General features: G+C 40.7%; 1 protein-coding gene across 1 annotated transcript in view; it reads right to left on the bottom strand.

The window, feature by feature from the left end:
- SPG11 (spastic paraplegia 11 (autosomal recessive)) overlaps positions 1 to 15361 on the bottom strand; it is a 76407-nt gene that overhangs the window by 32756 nt on the left and 28290 nt on the right. Inside the window, exons 17-26 of the mRNA XM_010845189.1 lie at positions 13229 to 13335; positions 12267 to 12412; positions 10792 to 10953; positions 8303 to 8369; positions 4465 to 4630; positions 3051 to 3256; positions 2549 to 2657; positions 1467 to 1626; positions 806 to 1078; positions 1 to 174 (exon numbers count right to left, since the gene is read on the bottom strand). Of these exons, the coding sequence (XP_010843491.1) occupies positions 1 to 174; positions 806 to 1078; positions 1467 to 1626; positions 2549 to 2657; positions 3051 to 3256; positions 4465 to 4630; positions 8303 to 8369; positions 10792 to 10953; positions 12267 to 12412; positions 13229 to 13335 (1570 nt within the window). The remainder of the gene's footprint in view (positions 175 to 805; positions 1079 to 1466; positions 1627 to 2548; positions 2658 to 3050; positions 3257 to 4464; positions 4631 to 8302; positions 8370 to 10791; positions 10954 to 12266; positions 12413 to 13228; positions 13336 to 15361) is intronic.

Below are 15361 nucleotides of genomic sequence, written 5' to 3' on the forward strand. Positions count from 1 at the left end.
GAGAGTCCTGATCTTCTGCCTTGTTAGCAATGTCCTCCAGATGACGGAGAGGTCCTCCAGGCCCCAGACGTGGCCCTCCGCTGAGTCCTGAAGGGGTCCCACTGCTTCAGCTGCAACGTGGGGCTCCACAGAGGCGATGATCCAGACACAGAGACAAGAGACAGCACTGGCATCCTGCCAGCGGAAAAAACTCTTCAAAGTAAGGAACGACTACACATGGCCTGCCTGACTGAGGAAGCTTCCAGCAATGCTACAACTACAGATGGGTATTTCCTGTTGAGAACAAGTCACCTCACTAAATTGGTTAAGATGACTTGAAAAGCCTTCAGACATGAAACAAACTCTAATGAACAACCAAGGGACTATTATAAGCTGTCCTGCAGAGTACAGTAGACCAAAAGGCCAAAAGCCTGAGGGGATCTATGTGGAGGTCAGGGAAGTACTGAGTGTAAGAAAACAAGCCTGTTCTCCATAGAACTGCTGACCAAGGGACTGTTCCGAGCATCCCCCGTCCTGCTCAAGAGGAGAGCAGAGGAGGTCGGCCCACCAAAGCACCCTTCTCTGTGACTGCCAGCCCGGAGCCAGGGCTCTGACCACTTCAGTTACTGAACGTTAAGGCACAAGGAAGCGCACGAGACGGCCCAGGGCCTAAGCGGGAGAAGCACAGGTGTCAGGGACCTGCAAACCCACGCTGGAGCCTCACTGCCCTCGCCTCACAGCCTCCCTGACGTCAGCCTTCTCTGTCTTCTTTCAGCTTTTTCTACTGCCCTCTGAGTCCTTAATTTAGGCTTTCTGAGATCCTCACCTGGAGACATGAGGCCAGGACACTGAGGATTGGGGCCTTTTGTCTCACTGCTTCTCCCAGGAGCCAGCACCAGGAGTCTGGCACCTCTGAACACTGAAGCAGAATCTGAAAGAAATCTGTCATCTCTTCTTTGTGTCTCTGGAGTTCCTGTGAGGACCTGTTGCAGACTTGGTCACTGTCCATTCTGGAGTTGGACACTGAGGGCAAGTTCTCAAAAGCCAGTCTTAAGTGGTCCTGAAGAACAGGGCTGAAATACTGGAGAAGATATTTCACCTAAAAACATATTAGACGATGATCAAAAAAGACAACCAAATTCCAATTTCAGCTGGAGCTAAAAACGTTGGACAAAGAGGCAAACTTGTTCTTTCTCACCCTGAACTGTCAGAAGTGACCACTGTATGTCAGAAGTGACCATACAATTTTAAAGTCATTTGTTACGTCTGAGTGAGTTTCCAGATTCAATCTAGAGTCACACAAACTCTTCTTTCAGCTCTTTGGTAGTAATGACTAGTCCTTTGTCTGAAGCCAACCCACAGAAATCTCAGTAAAAATAGTCACCATAGCAAACAAAAGCTTATGATATACAACAGAAAGAACACTGTCTTCTGAGAAGTGCTCCAATTTTGTCTTCTTTAATAACCAGGAACAATCGGTGGCTTACCTCCTCTGGGTGGTGATTATGGAGCTGGCTATGAATAATAAACTGTAACCAGTCATTTGCTCTGGCACATTCTCTAAGGTAAGATGTGCTCGGTTTTATATTGTGGAGCCTGCAGAACTGTACCACTAATGCCCACTGGCTGCTGGATTCACTGGATAACCTGTAATTGGGAGTGGATATGGGGGTAAGAGGGAAAGAACTTGTTAAAATACAGCTTTGAGCTAGAAACTTAGCAAAAAATAAATTTAACTACAGTATATTCTCTAAAATGCCTTTCAACAAACACCAAATATTTATTAGAAGGCTTTGAAAAAAGAACTTTCATCCATAATGCTCAACAGCTTTCTCAGCATACTGGCAAAATTCCTTTCCCACCCCCCCACCGCCCCACACCAGTACCAACCAAGTGTCTGTCAAACCAGCTATGTAATGTAGCATCTTTAGGAGAACTGAGAAAACAGTCCCTCGAGAAACTGAGTGCCTGATTCTCTTGCATGATTCTCTTTAAGTGTCAGAGGGAGGCCGGACAGGCACCTGGGCTTCCTTGCTAAGGGGAGGGTACCTGCTGAGCACACAGTCTGTGAAGGGAGGGACAGGAGAATGGTGCACCCCCAGGGCTGGGGTGGCAGGGTCAACCCCAGTGGACAGCAGAGAGGAAAGATGACGTCAATGTGTAAAGAGAGGGGTTTCTGTGGAAAGACGGTCACCTCACCTTCCATTATCAGTTGACATATATTAGCAAGAAAAAAAAAATCAAGGACATCACTTAGAGTCAACTTTTGTGAGACCCATCCTGCACCCGATTCCGACATGTTAACAGTGGAGATGTCTCAGACCAGCAGGGCCCTAGCAGAGGCAAAGCTCCTCTCCACCTCTTGGGAACCCTCTCTAAAGAAGGAATCATTATCTTCATTCTCCTTTTACTGATGGCAAGATGCATTAAAGTACGCTAAGTACTCCATGAGGACGAAGATAAGGTCTAGGGGGACTGGCAGAAACATCTGAGAGAAGAAACACTAGGCAAACACAGACTGGAATGGTCAGGTTTCCTGAAAAAGAGGTGAGGGTTGCAGCTCACAAACCTCTGTATTTGCTGCTGCTGAATGTTGCTCCATATGCCTTCTTCTAAGAGAACAAGTAACTCTTCGATGGTTGCCCTTTCACCCAGAGCAAGTTTAGACAGTTTTTCAGCTATAAGAAATTTAAACAACAAAATATGGTCAAGAGAAAAGTACGGTCAGGAAGTGGGCATTTCCTCTTTTTTTGGCCACAATGCATGGCTTGGAGAATCTTAGTTCCTCAAATAGGGATCAAACCTGGGCCACTGCAGTGAAATCAGTGTCCCAACCACTGGACTGTCAGGGAATTCCCAGGAACTGGGCATTTCTACTTGAAGAGTGTGGCCCAGAGACATTTCAGAAACCCATTAAAGGGCCCAAAGAAATGAGATAAAGTACAAACATTCTGCAGAAAAAGGATGAAGCAGAAGATAATTGTTTCTTCCCCAACCACTCACAATTCAATGCTTTAGACCTATTTGTCTCTTGTCCTTTAAACAAAACAAACGACATAAAGGTGCTATACTTAGAGACTCTCTGATAGAGTTGTACGGAGCATCTTCATTTCCACACTTGTAGTTCAAAATTATATTGGCCACTTTCATATCAACTCTGAGCTTGAGGCTGTCGAGACCAAGCAATTCTAAGAAGCATACACAGGCGGCTCCTATCGAAGATATGTGGAAGCAGGAGAGCCCTAAAACATAGGCTTCATGGCCGACTTGCTGGATCCTGAGAAAGAAAGGGATCAAAAATCACATCAACACGTGAAACGTTTTTCTCACCAGAAAAAGCAGATGGAATTACATCAGTGATACTTGTGGACTTTGTGATTTCCTCCCCCGTCCCCCCACTGCTGTTTTTCACCCCCTGTACTCATCCACTTAGGTTCTTGGTAGCTTTTAGTTGTCTTCTGGCTCCATAGCCCCCTATTCCTTTATATTTCACCTTTGCCTAAAACACCTATTCATAGTTCAAGTAATTTTTGCTTCCAACTTCATTCAGGGGAACATGGAATAGAATTTATGAGAAACTGTCAACTTGTGATCTTATTAATTATAAATATGTACACAAAATACCCTTCCCTGGTGGCTCAGACAGTAAAGCGTCTGCCTGCAATGCGGGAGACCTGGGTTCTATTCCTGGGTCGGGAAGATCCCCTGGAGAAGGAAACAGCAATCCACTCCAGCACTCTTGCTTGGAAAATTCCATGGATGGAGGAGCCTGATAGGCTACAGTCCATGGGGTCGCAAAGAGTCGGACACGACTGAGCGACTTCACTTTCACACAAAATACCAAGAAAATTAATGGCACCTAAAGTGTGACATCATAAAGCTCAAGCATTTTAAAGGACTCATATATGTTCTTTTATATGAATAGAAAAATTCAGAGGAAAGATACACAAGAAGTTAACCATGCTTATTTTTACTATGTACGATAGAATTGAAGCTGAGAGACAAAACATTTTTTTTCACTTTTCATCCTCTGATTTACTTGAATATTTTACCATAAAGTTGCATTAGTTACCTATAAAATAAACTAAGATATTAAGTCTGAATTTAGCTGCTGATTATATCAAATACTCCTCCCAATTCTGTGCTTTACAAAAGTGAATTATAAAAGACCAAGATTTTAAATACAGAATTCACATCTAATTATAGAATTCCCTCTTTGAAACTGCTAACATTTGGCAAGCTCCTGGTTCAATTTTTAAAGACATGATTCTAAGATATATTTATGATATTTAAAAATATATTTTAATCTTTTTCCTATTCACAAAGTAAGATTAAGTGCCAGACTCCTAGGGTATACAGAAAAGTACAAATGAAAAATAAAACGACCAACTGTGGTATGTTTCCAGTAGGTTTTTATAAATGCATGTATAAAAATACACAAATATGCTTTTTATTAAGAGTATAAATTATATTTTAAATACTCACAGCTGCTTGGGGGTCTTGCTCTTGGTTAATTCCTGAACCAGAAAAGTACCAAATGCAAATGATGGCCGCCCATGATGTAAATAATAAGCAAAATTCAGACGTTCTACTACAGCGTATTTATTAACCAGGTCAGGGCTAGAGAAATGTGGGAGCTGACTCGCTGCATCTGGGGGAAAGTGAAGCAATATTAATCCTCTGCACCTCACCATGATTAACTTCAGATCGGCATGTGGAAAACTTAACTTGGCAACGGTGAAAGAAAACTGGTCGCGATCATCACTTTGTACCACTGTGTATCACTGTGAACCACCAAAATGTAATAATTTTATTTTAATGTGGAGCAGTAGCCCTCATTTTACACAAAAATGTGTACCTCAGAAGCCACATAAAAACGTATGTTTTAAACCTATTGAGCTTGTTATTTTAGATGCTATAATTCTGTATTTGATGATTCTTTAAGTTCACATTGGCAATAACCCTTTAACTACAAAATCTGTTAATAATCGGCACACAGAGCTTTTTAATTCATTCACACAGCTCATTACACGGTGAATGCCTTCGTATCATATTTATACAAATCCTCTATTCAACAAGACCAATGCATTGTACCTTTTCCAAAATACTGAGAATATTCTTTTCTCCACATTAATACCCTAATAATCTTTTATTATAGCTACTTTTGCTTCTCATGTTGCATTCATGAGCACCTTATTATCTACATCAAACCATCTTTCTAAGACCAGCAGAGTGTTTCAAAGTTCCTCTGTGCCCATAGAAAAAGCAGAAAAAAACACTTTTTCTCTTTTTAGAGAAATATGAAGTCAAAAGATATAATTGTTCCTATCAAGCCCTAACCTTTAATTGCTTCTTAACCACTAAAGACCTATTTTAAAAAGGAGATAAAACATTTTGAACTGTAAGGAACCATTTCTGGAAAACAGTGCATCTGCTCTTATTTTCATAGTTCAAAGCTGAAGTAAAATTATATCCTCCCATGCAATTCCAAAGGAATTTTTACATTCTGACTAGGTTCTTAATTAAAAAAAGATTTGAAGACTTTAGAGGAGCCCGTCATCTTACAAAGCTATTCCTTAAAATTACACCTCCCTCGAGATTAAAAAACTGTCACGTCTTATCTGTATTCTTTGTAAGAGCAGATAGATTTTGATAACTTAAAATTGCATGTAGAACCATTCATTCATCCATTATTTACAGAGTTCACATAAAGCCAAATGAACAAATCTGAGTCTTTGTTTTTTTTTTGGTCACATAGCACAGCATGTGGGATCTTAGTTCCCTGACTAGGGATTGAACCCGTGCCTCTTCAAGTGGAAGTGTGGAGTCTTAACCACTGAACCACAAGCAAGTCCCCAAACTTGAGTTTTTATTCAAATAAGACCCTAATTTTTTTAGTGGTTTGGGGGGCCAGTATAGAGGTTTTGTATAAGGGAAAATTTTCTCTAACCTGCTGCAAAAGCCAAATTACCATGCAGTTGCCTTATGGTCATTTTCCGTGGTAAAACCGTATGAAAAAAGAAGCACCCATTCTAGTTAAATACAACCCTCCAATTTAAAACATCCGTATTACATCTTCATAATAATGATTTCATTTAAATTGTGCTTTATTTCTTCAAATATGTTTTAAATTTCTAAAAACAAGGCAGGGAACAGGTCTTCAGCTTCCTTTCAGTTCCCCTAGTACACCTGGTCGAGTGCTCCATATTCACCAGGACTTCAGGACTCCGGCTAACGGGTGGAGTTGGAGCCATCAGAACCGCACAGGGGATTCTGCCTCCTCTCCAGTAACCTCACAGAGATTAGAATGAGTATTTTCACTTGAAAATGCAGTAAGCACTACCTCATCCTGCACTGAACAAACACCAACTGAATATCTCCTACAGGCCCAGCACTGTGCTAGACACCAGGTAAATTCAATATACCGAAATTTGAACTTATAGAACTGACATGTTAGAAAATGCACTTCTATGTACATCAGTAAATATTTATAGGGTATGTATTATGTGAAAAGTATGGATTTGAATCCTACTTTACAGTAATACAGGCAGAGGCACCACAGGTAATATGATATTAAAAGCTAACTCAAAATGAGTAAGTAAAAAAGAAACAGAAAAAGCAGAGTTTAGGAATGGCACACAAAAAAATGAGGGAAATGTTTACGGTCTAGAGAGCATGGCAGTGTGTGCACACCTGGTGCTCACCATCTAAGGGCTTTTTAAATGAGTCTTGTGACGCGTGAGGAAGGCACTGTCACTCACCTTATTTCATGGAAAACTGACGGGAGGTTAAATCAGTTGCCCAAGGTCATACAGCTATTACATGGCAGAGCCAAGACCTGTCTAATGTTAAAAACACCTACGCTTTTAACCTTTATAATATTAATACTATACTGCAAGTGAACATGGATTTTTGGAAAAGGAAAAATTTAAGCAGAAGGTCTATATTACATTTTCCAGCAAGTACAGCACTAGTGACCTCATGACTTTTAACTCAAAGTATGTTTTCAATTCAGTATCTATAAAAAACTAAAATGAGGTATCAACTCACTCTGGTCAGAAAGGCCATCATCAAATAATAAATGCTGGAGAGGGTGTAGAGAAAAAGGAATCCTCCTACCCAGTTGGTGAGAAAGTAAACCGGAACAGCCACTATGCAGAACGATATGGAGGCTACTTAAGAAAACTAAAAACAGACTTCCCACAAGATCAGTAACCCTACTCCTGGGCATGTATCTGGAGAAAACTAATTCAAAACGATCATGCACCCTGATGTCCACTGCAGCAGCACTATGTACAACATGGAGGCAACCTTCATGTCCATCAACAAGTGGCTGGATAAAGAAGATGTGATATACACACACACATATATACACAAACACTCTCACACAGCAGAAAATATATATGTGTATGTATACATACACATAATGGAAGATGTGAGATATATATATGTATATACATATACACACACACACACACACACACACACAATGGAATACTACTCAGCCATAAAAATAATGAAATAATGCCATCTGCAGCAGGAACATGGATGGACCTAGAGGTTATCATACTAAGTGATATAAGCCAGACAAAGACAAATATCATATCGCTTAGATGTGGAATCTAAAAAAATGATACAAATGAACTTATTTACAAAACAGAAAGAGACTGACAGACATAGAAAACAAACTTACAGTTACCAAAGGGGAAAAGGGTAGGGAGGGATAAATTAGGTTGGGATTAACATATACTGCTGCTGCTGCTAAGTCGCTTCAATCGTGTCCGACTCAGTGCGACCCCATAGACGGCAGCCCACCAGGCTTCCCCGTCCCTGGGATTCTCCAGGCAAGAACACTGGAGTGGGTTGCCATTTCCTTCTCCAATGCATGAAAGTGAAAAGTGAAAGTGAAGTCGCTCAGTCGTGTCCCACTCTAGTGACCCGTGGACTGCAGCCTACCAGGCTCCTCCGTCCATGGGATTTTCCAGGCAAAAGTACTGGAGTGGGGTGCCATAAAACAGATAACCAATAATGACCTACTGTATAGCACAGGGCACTGCACTTAATATTTTGTAATAACCTATAAGGGAAAAGAATCTGAAAAAGAATATATAACTGAATCCCAGTGCTGTACAGCTGAAACTAACACAATACTGTAAATCAACTATACTTCAATTAAAAAAAAGCACACCAGTTTTTTTTTTAAGTTTCTATTTTTAAGATAGAAAGTATGAGGGAGAAAACTAGATTGGCTTTACATAAATGATCCTCTACTGTCAACACTGCTGAAATGCTTCTAAAGCAAGAAGAATCCATAATGACTTACCTCCTATAGCCAATGTGTTGGCAGATTGCCAGCCAAACAATCTGCTAGGATCAAAGGGCAACAATGACTGAAAAAGGGGAGAGGTCAAATCAGAGTTAAAAGGTAACTGATTCTAAAGTAAACTAAATCATATGCAAGAGCTTCACTTTCTCTTTCTGTCTGCTTCCCTTTCCACAGCAATTAAAAACTTCTCATCTTTCTAGATATAAATTCTTTGAAAACAGCTACAAACAAAAAAGAGGGTATGAGACATTTTTCTACTTTAATAAAAACAGAACTGGCTATGTTTCTTTTAAAGACTCTCTTCATTTCAAACTATGTCTGCAAAGTTTACTGTCTTTTGGTAGAACCAGCAACAATTACAACGTAAAAATGGGCTTTGTAAATGCTTTGGAATCAAAGGCAAGAGGACTAAGCGGCCAGAAAACGCTACCATAAATACAACAAGGTGTGCTGCAGCAGGTCGGGAAACAGACAGCTGGGTCGCGGGCTACAGCAATGTGAGGGCCAAAGCAGCAAAGAAAAACAGCGGACTAAGGCCAGGTCAGTCAGAGATCTGATACAGCAATGTGAGGGCCAAAGCAGCAATACCAGCAGCCAAGAAAAACAGCGGACTAAGGCCAGGTCAGTCAGAGATCTGAGAGCAGGGAGCACTGGCTGTTTGAAATGTGCAGGCCAAAGGTTTAGCAGACAGTAAACAGACTGCGGGAAGGAGACAGAGAACCATACAGGAGACAACAGAACTATCAGGTCCAGATTTGGGTGGCGGGGAAAAGAGCAGCTTTAATTTTATTTACGTATGTGTGTGTGTATTAGATTATTTATTTAAGTATACTTTAATTCATTCATTCATTTATTCTAGGGCTCCCAATGAGGGATTAAACCTGGGCCATGGCAGTGAACGTGCCAAGTCCTAACCACTGGACCACCAGGGAATTCCAAAGCAGCTTTAACTTTAAATGAAAGGAGAATCTTATGGTCTAGTGAAGAGGGAATACTTTCCCTAAAACAATAGGACTAACAAACTGCTTCAACCTAAAAACAGAACAAACAACAACTGGAAACCACTTCCGTTTTAGGCTGATGGGATCCACTTTATGTAGTAAAACATGTATTTTTTATGTTTTATGTAATCCACTTATATCTATGTAATCCATTTATCTCATTTCTGCAATGAGATAAGAAGCTTGTGATAAATATAAATCTAGCTGACTGCTTCCTTCTTCAAGAAAGTTTTGCTACATTAAAAACACACCAAAAAACACCTCTGACACATACCAGCAACAAGTAGTTCACGGACTCATGTATGCCTGGGGACCACCACATTTTTAGTAGCACAGGTCTGTAAAATTTTCACATTAGAGTAAGAGGTTTTATATTTTTATAGGATTATAGGGTTTACATTTAACTGAAGACACTATGAGAATATCTGTACTCAGGAAAAAAAGCAAAAGCCTTCTAAAGTGAGAAATGATCAAAAGAAAGTGTTCTTTTTTTAAAAAAAAGTATTTAATTTTTAATTAAAGGATAACTGCTTTTCAAAATTTTGTTGTTTTCTGTCAAGAAAGTGTTCTTAATTGAGGATCCCTCAATAGGTTTCAGGGAACATAAGCAAAATTATATGCAATTTTTCTGGGTACAGGGTTTGTAGTTCTCTCACATTCTTCAAGAAGTCTTTGTCCTGAAAAAGGTGACTTAAATGAACAGCCCTATTCACTGAGAAGAAATAGAAGTTTATCAGCGGTAGCATGAAGCAGCTTTCAATGAGAGTAGCAAACCAGTACGCTGGCCAACTGCCTGTCTGCCCTCCCACCCAATTCCACCTTTCCTGTGCTCTGCCCTTAACCGGACAACTGCATTTCCCAAACTCACCTGAGCTTTGGCTACCAGACACATTTAGCCATGAGAGAGAAAAGGTGGGAAGAGGGGAGAAACTGAGATGCTTTCCCCTTCTGTGTTTTCTGGAGGATCTCCTACAAGGTTCCAGCCTACACTCTCTTCCAAGCCCCCAGTAGGCAGCCTGGTTCTGAGCGTGTCTCTCAGAGAGGCTCCATTGCTGGGTTCAGTAACACCCCTTTCTGGCAGTCTTAGGGGTGTTGATGACATCCATCTTTGTCAATTTTGAGGTTGCCTCATCATTACACACTTGGCTTCTCTCTTCTGCTATCATTCGGTATAAGTAATTTCCTACATTAAATGGCCTACACGTGGAAGACTCCGGCTTCCCAGGTAGTACAGTAGTCAAGAACCTGCCTGCCAATGCAGGAAACACAGGTTTGATCCCTGGGTTGGGAAGATCCTCTGGAGAAGGGAATGGCAACCCACTCCAGTATTCTTGCCTGGAGAATCCCATGGACAAAGGAGCCTGGTGGGCTATAGTTCACGGGGGTCACAGTCGAAAATGACTGAGCATGCACACGTTACCTTACTTGGAAGACCCAGAATGGTCTCTCTTTTCCACTCTGGCTGATAATGTCTCGGTACTATACCTGAATGAGGTGGTAGAGTGTAATGTCGGGAGGCAGGACACTAGGGGCGGTGTACTGTGGGAACAGAGCAGCTTTAAGCTTTGGGTAAGGAGTTAATGCCATCTTCAGTAGCTGGGGATCTACTTTCTTCAGAGAGTTCTCATTTTCTCCATTCTGAACAACCTAAATAAAAAGACAGATAATGTGATACAGAATAATGTTTTTCTCTTTTCCAAATTTAAGTCCTTTTTTCATAAGATGCAAGGAGTAACAGGCCAACAGCTCTAGCTCTGACTTAAGACAAACTAGCTGTGTGGCCCTGGGCTGGATACTTAGTATCAGGCAGGCTTCAGTTTCTTCAACTAAAAAATTAGAAGGTTCAGCTAGGCCAGTGGCTTTCAAACTGCATAAGGAAAATCTGTTTGAAAACAGGCTCTGTTACAACAATATTTAAAATTTTAAAACATTAAATATTTAATTATATATTAAATAGTAAATATTTTAAAAGAAAAAAACCTACTAGACTAGATGACTCTTAGGTTCTTTCTCTCAGGTCTCAAGTTATTCTATGGCTAACTTCTAACAGTGATTAAAAACAGAGGAGTAAGTAACCATGAAGTTAAGATATACTGCAACATCTAAAACAGGTGGAATTAAATTAAGCTAGCATCCCAGGGATGGGGGAGCCTGGAGGGCTGCCGTCTCTGGGGTCGCAGAGTCGGACACGACTGAAGTGACTCAGCAGCAGCAGCAGCATCCTTAAGTTCCCTCTAACCAGCCATGCTACACTTTCAAAACTGCAGAGATGGGCAAATTTTCACTGGGTTCCTCAAAAAAGTTTCTAAGGGTAGCTAAAAATTATGATTTCCTTTTTAGCTCTCAAAGAGGTCAAATAATAGAGAATAATTCCCAAGCCACAGATTCAAAGTATACTTACTCCAAGGAGCAATTAGATCTTGATTCCATCCTAAAAACAAACCTGGGCTATCAGAGAGCAAATAAAGGGGGAAAAAAATCTCTACACAACATTCAGTTGCCCCTTGTATCCACAGGGGATTGGTTTCAAGACCCTTACAGATAACCAAAATGTGAGGACCTCAGGAAATGGCGAACCACTCCAGTGTTCCTGCCTGGAGAATCCCAGGGACGGGGGAGCCTGGTGGGCCGCCATCTATGGGGCCGCACAGAGTCGGACACGACTGAAGTGACTTAGCAGCAGCAGCAAGTCCTTCAAATAAAATGCTGTAGTACAGTCGCCCCCTCCATACCTGTGGATGCAGAACCCCTGGATATGGAGGGCTGACTGTATTGATCTCCTTTCAACTTAAGAGGATATGACATAAAGCTTAAAAATTCACTGTTGTTTTATACTCTTTAATGAAATACTGGTACGTGGTTACATTTTAAATCAACTGAGATCTAGAAGATCCACAGTATTTCTGCTAAACTTATAATCAGTCCTATATTGCTATAACATGTAAAAGTGCTGTCCATACCTGGCTGACGCCCCCAGGGGCATACATTGTGGTAGCAAGGGCTAGGAGGGTATGTCCTTCCAATAGCATACTGCTGACACTGGCCTGGTTGCTGGGAATCAGTATCTGAGCATTTGCAAGGCTAGCCTGGAAGATCAGTCTGGGATCTGAAAAATAAGAAAGTACATTTTTCTCCTTGAGAGTGAAATACTAAACTAAGAATTATATGGGCTTCCCTGGTGGCTCAGATGATAGAGAATCCGCCTGCAATGTGTGAGACCTGGGTTCAATCCCTGAGTTAGGAAGATCCTTTGGAAAAGGAAATGGTAACCCACTCCAGTATTCTTGCCTGGAGAATTCCATAAACAGAGGAGCCTGGAGGGCTACAATCCATGGGGATGCAAAGAGTAGGACATGACTCAGTGACTCAAACACACATAAGAATTATATAATTCTAAGAAAGAAAATGAATTTTTAGCTCTACCCACAGTAAGGACTTTCCAAACATAAAAGCAATAGGAAATCAGATTACAAAGGGAAAGAAAAATAGATGTCTACATAAAAATAAAAACTTCTATTCGGGGAATGGAAACAAGGAAAACTGAAAGGTAGTAATGAACAAGGGGAAAAATAAACAAAAACAACAACCTAACAATTAATGTCTTCAACAAAGAGCTCATACGAAAGCCCAAAATACTGATTCTAACAGATAAATGGACAGAATTACTATTTTACAAAGCAGAAAATATAAATGCCTGACATATAAAAATATATAATTCATTAGCAATAAAAATGCAAATTAAAACAGGAGTCAGATACCACATATCACCTATCTACTTCTTAAATAAAGCCTGAGTCTAGATTATGGTCAAATATTTGTCTACAGTTATATGACTTATTTAAAGAGTTTACAACTTAAATTCCATTCAAAAGACTGGTTATTTATCTAAAGCAATTTCTGTTTTAACATAGGACACCCATACCTGTTAAATTACTGGAAACTTGTCGACACTGAACTAAAAATTCAAACCAAGGGTGAGCTTCATGTAATTCTTTTTTTCCCAAAAAAGGACAATTTGGAGGACTAAGTCTGTATATAAAACAAACACACAAAATATCTGATTAACATAAAGGGTAAGACAGACAATTACAACCATGTTTGCTCAGGTAATATCTAGCATTAAAAAAAAAAAAAGAACTTTGCACTTAAAAAAGTAAACACTGAATACTCCCAGTCTTATAGTATGTTTTTCATATGCCTTACATATGATCTGGGAATAAAGAAAATTTTAGAGACAGAGATAATATCACTTAAAGTGTTTCCTACAATGACGAAATTTTACCAACTCTGTGTAAGATTATCAGAATACCTTTGTGCTTTAAGATCTTTCTCAAGCTTAAGAGATTTTTTGGAAATTTTTATATAACTACAAGAGAAGATGAGACTAAGCAGTTAAGGGTCATAACAGGGCCTCTGAAAATATGGCTTTTAAACCCTCACTTGCCAGTAGTTTTGGGGGAAATATTTCTGTGTTCAAGTAAGCCTTAATGATATGAACAAGAAATACATCCTTTGCTTGAATTCCTAGCCTATACTACATAAAATAAATAAAAATGTTCTCATTCGCAGATGAATGTGGGTTCTGGAATCAAATATAACTAAATCTAACTTTACCATTTACTAGCTGTGCACCTTAAACAAGGCACTGGGTCCCTCTCAAAGCCCGTTTCGTCATCTGTGAAATGGAGGTGTGAATAACCACCTCAGGGAGTTTCTGAAGATTAAACGAGATGATGCACATAAAGCACTAAGAACAGTGCCAGATACACTGTCTAAGTGCTCACTCACGGTCACAAGTCGTAAGTTGCTCAGTCGTGTCCGACTCTGCGACCCCATGGGCTGTAACCTACTAGGCTCCTCCTTCCATGGGATTTTCCAGGCAAGAATACTGGAGTGGTTTGCCATTTCCTTCTCCAGGACATGTTCCCAACCCAGGGACTGAACCTGGGTCTCCCGCATTGTAGCCAGATGCTTTACCATCTGAGCTACCACTATTATTATTACTGACCCAACAGCAAATAACACTGGCCACAGATACAATTCCGCCAGTTGATCTTAGGTAAGTATATATACTGATGTCTGACTATCTAAATATAAACTTTACAGCATGTCTAAGATGTGGATCACAATAAACTGTGGAAAATTCTGAAAGAGATGGGAATACCAGACCACCTGACCTGCCTGCCTCTTGAGAAATCTGTATGCAGGTCAGGAAGCAATAGTTAGAACTGGACATGGAACAGCAGACTGGCTCCAAATAGGAGGAGTATGCCAAGGCTGTATATTGTCACCCTGCTTATTTAACTTATATGCAGAGTACATCATGAGAAACGCTGGGCTGGAGGAAGCACAAGCTGGAATCAAGATTGCCGGGAGAAATATCAATAACCTCAGATATGCAGATGACACCACCCTTATGGCAGAAAGTGAAGAGGAACTAAAAAGCCTCTTGATGACAGTGAAAAAGGACAGTGAAAAAGTTGGCTTAAAGCTCAACATTCAGAAAACGAAGATCATGGCATCCGGTCCCAACACTTCATGGGAAATAGATGGGGAAACAGTGGAAACAGTGTCAGACTTTATTTTTCGGGGCTCCAAAATGACTGCAGCCATGAAATTAAAAGACGCTTACTCCTTGGAAGGAAAGTTATGACCAAGATAGCATATTCAAAAGCAGAGACATTACTTTGCCAACAAAGGTCCGTCTAGTCAAGGCTATGGTTTTTCCAGTAGTCATGTATGGATGTGAGAGTTGGACTGTGAAGAAGGCTGAGTACCGAAGAACTGATGCTTTTGAACTGTGGTGTTGCAGAAGACTCTTGAGAGTCCCTTGGACTGCAAGGAGATCCAGCCAGTCCATTCTGAAGGAGATCAACCCTGGGATTTCTTTGGAGGGAATGATGCTGAAGCTGAAACTCCAGTACTTTGGCCACCTCATGCGAAGAGTTGACTCACTGGAAAAAGACTCTGATGCTGGGAGGGATTGGGGGCAGGAGGAGAAGGGGACGACAGAGGATGAGATGGCTGGATGGCATCACTGACTCAATGGACGCTG

This window comes from Bison bison, unplaced genomic scaffold (assembly GCF_000754665.1).
Source record: "Bison bison bison isolate TAMUID 2011002044 unplaced genomic scaffold, Bison_UMD1.0 scf7180017864213, whole genome shotgun sequence".
In the NCBI taxonomy this organism is placed as follows: Eukaryota; Metazoa; Chordata; class Mammalia; order Artiodactyla; family Bovidae; genus Bison; species Bison bison.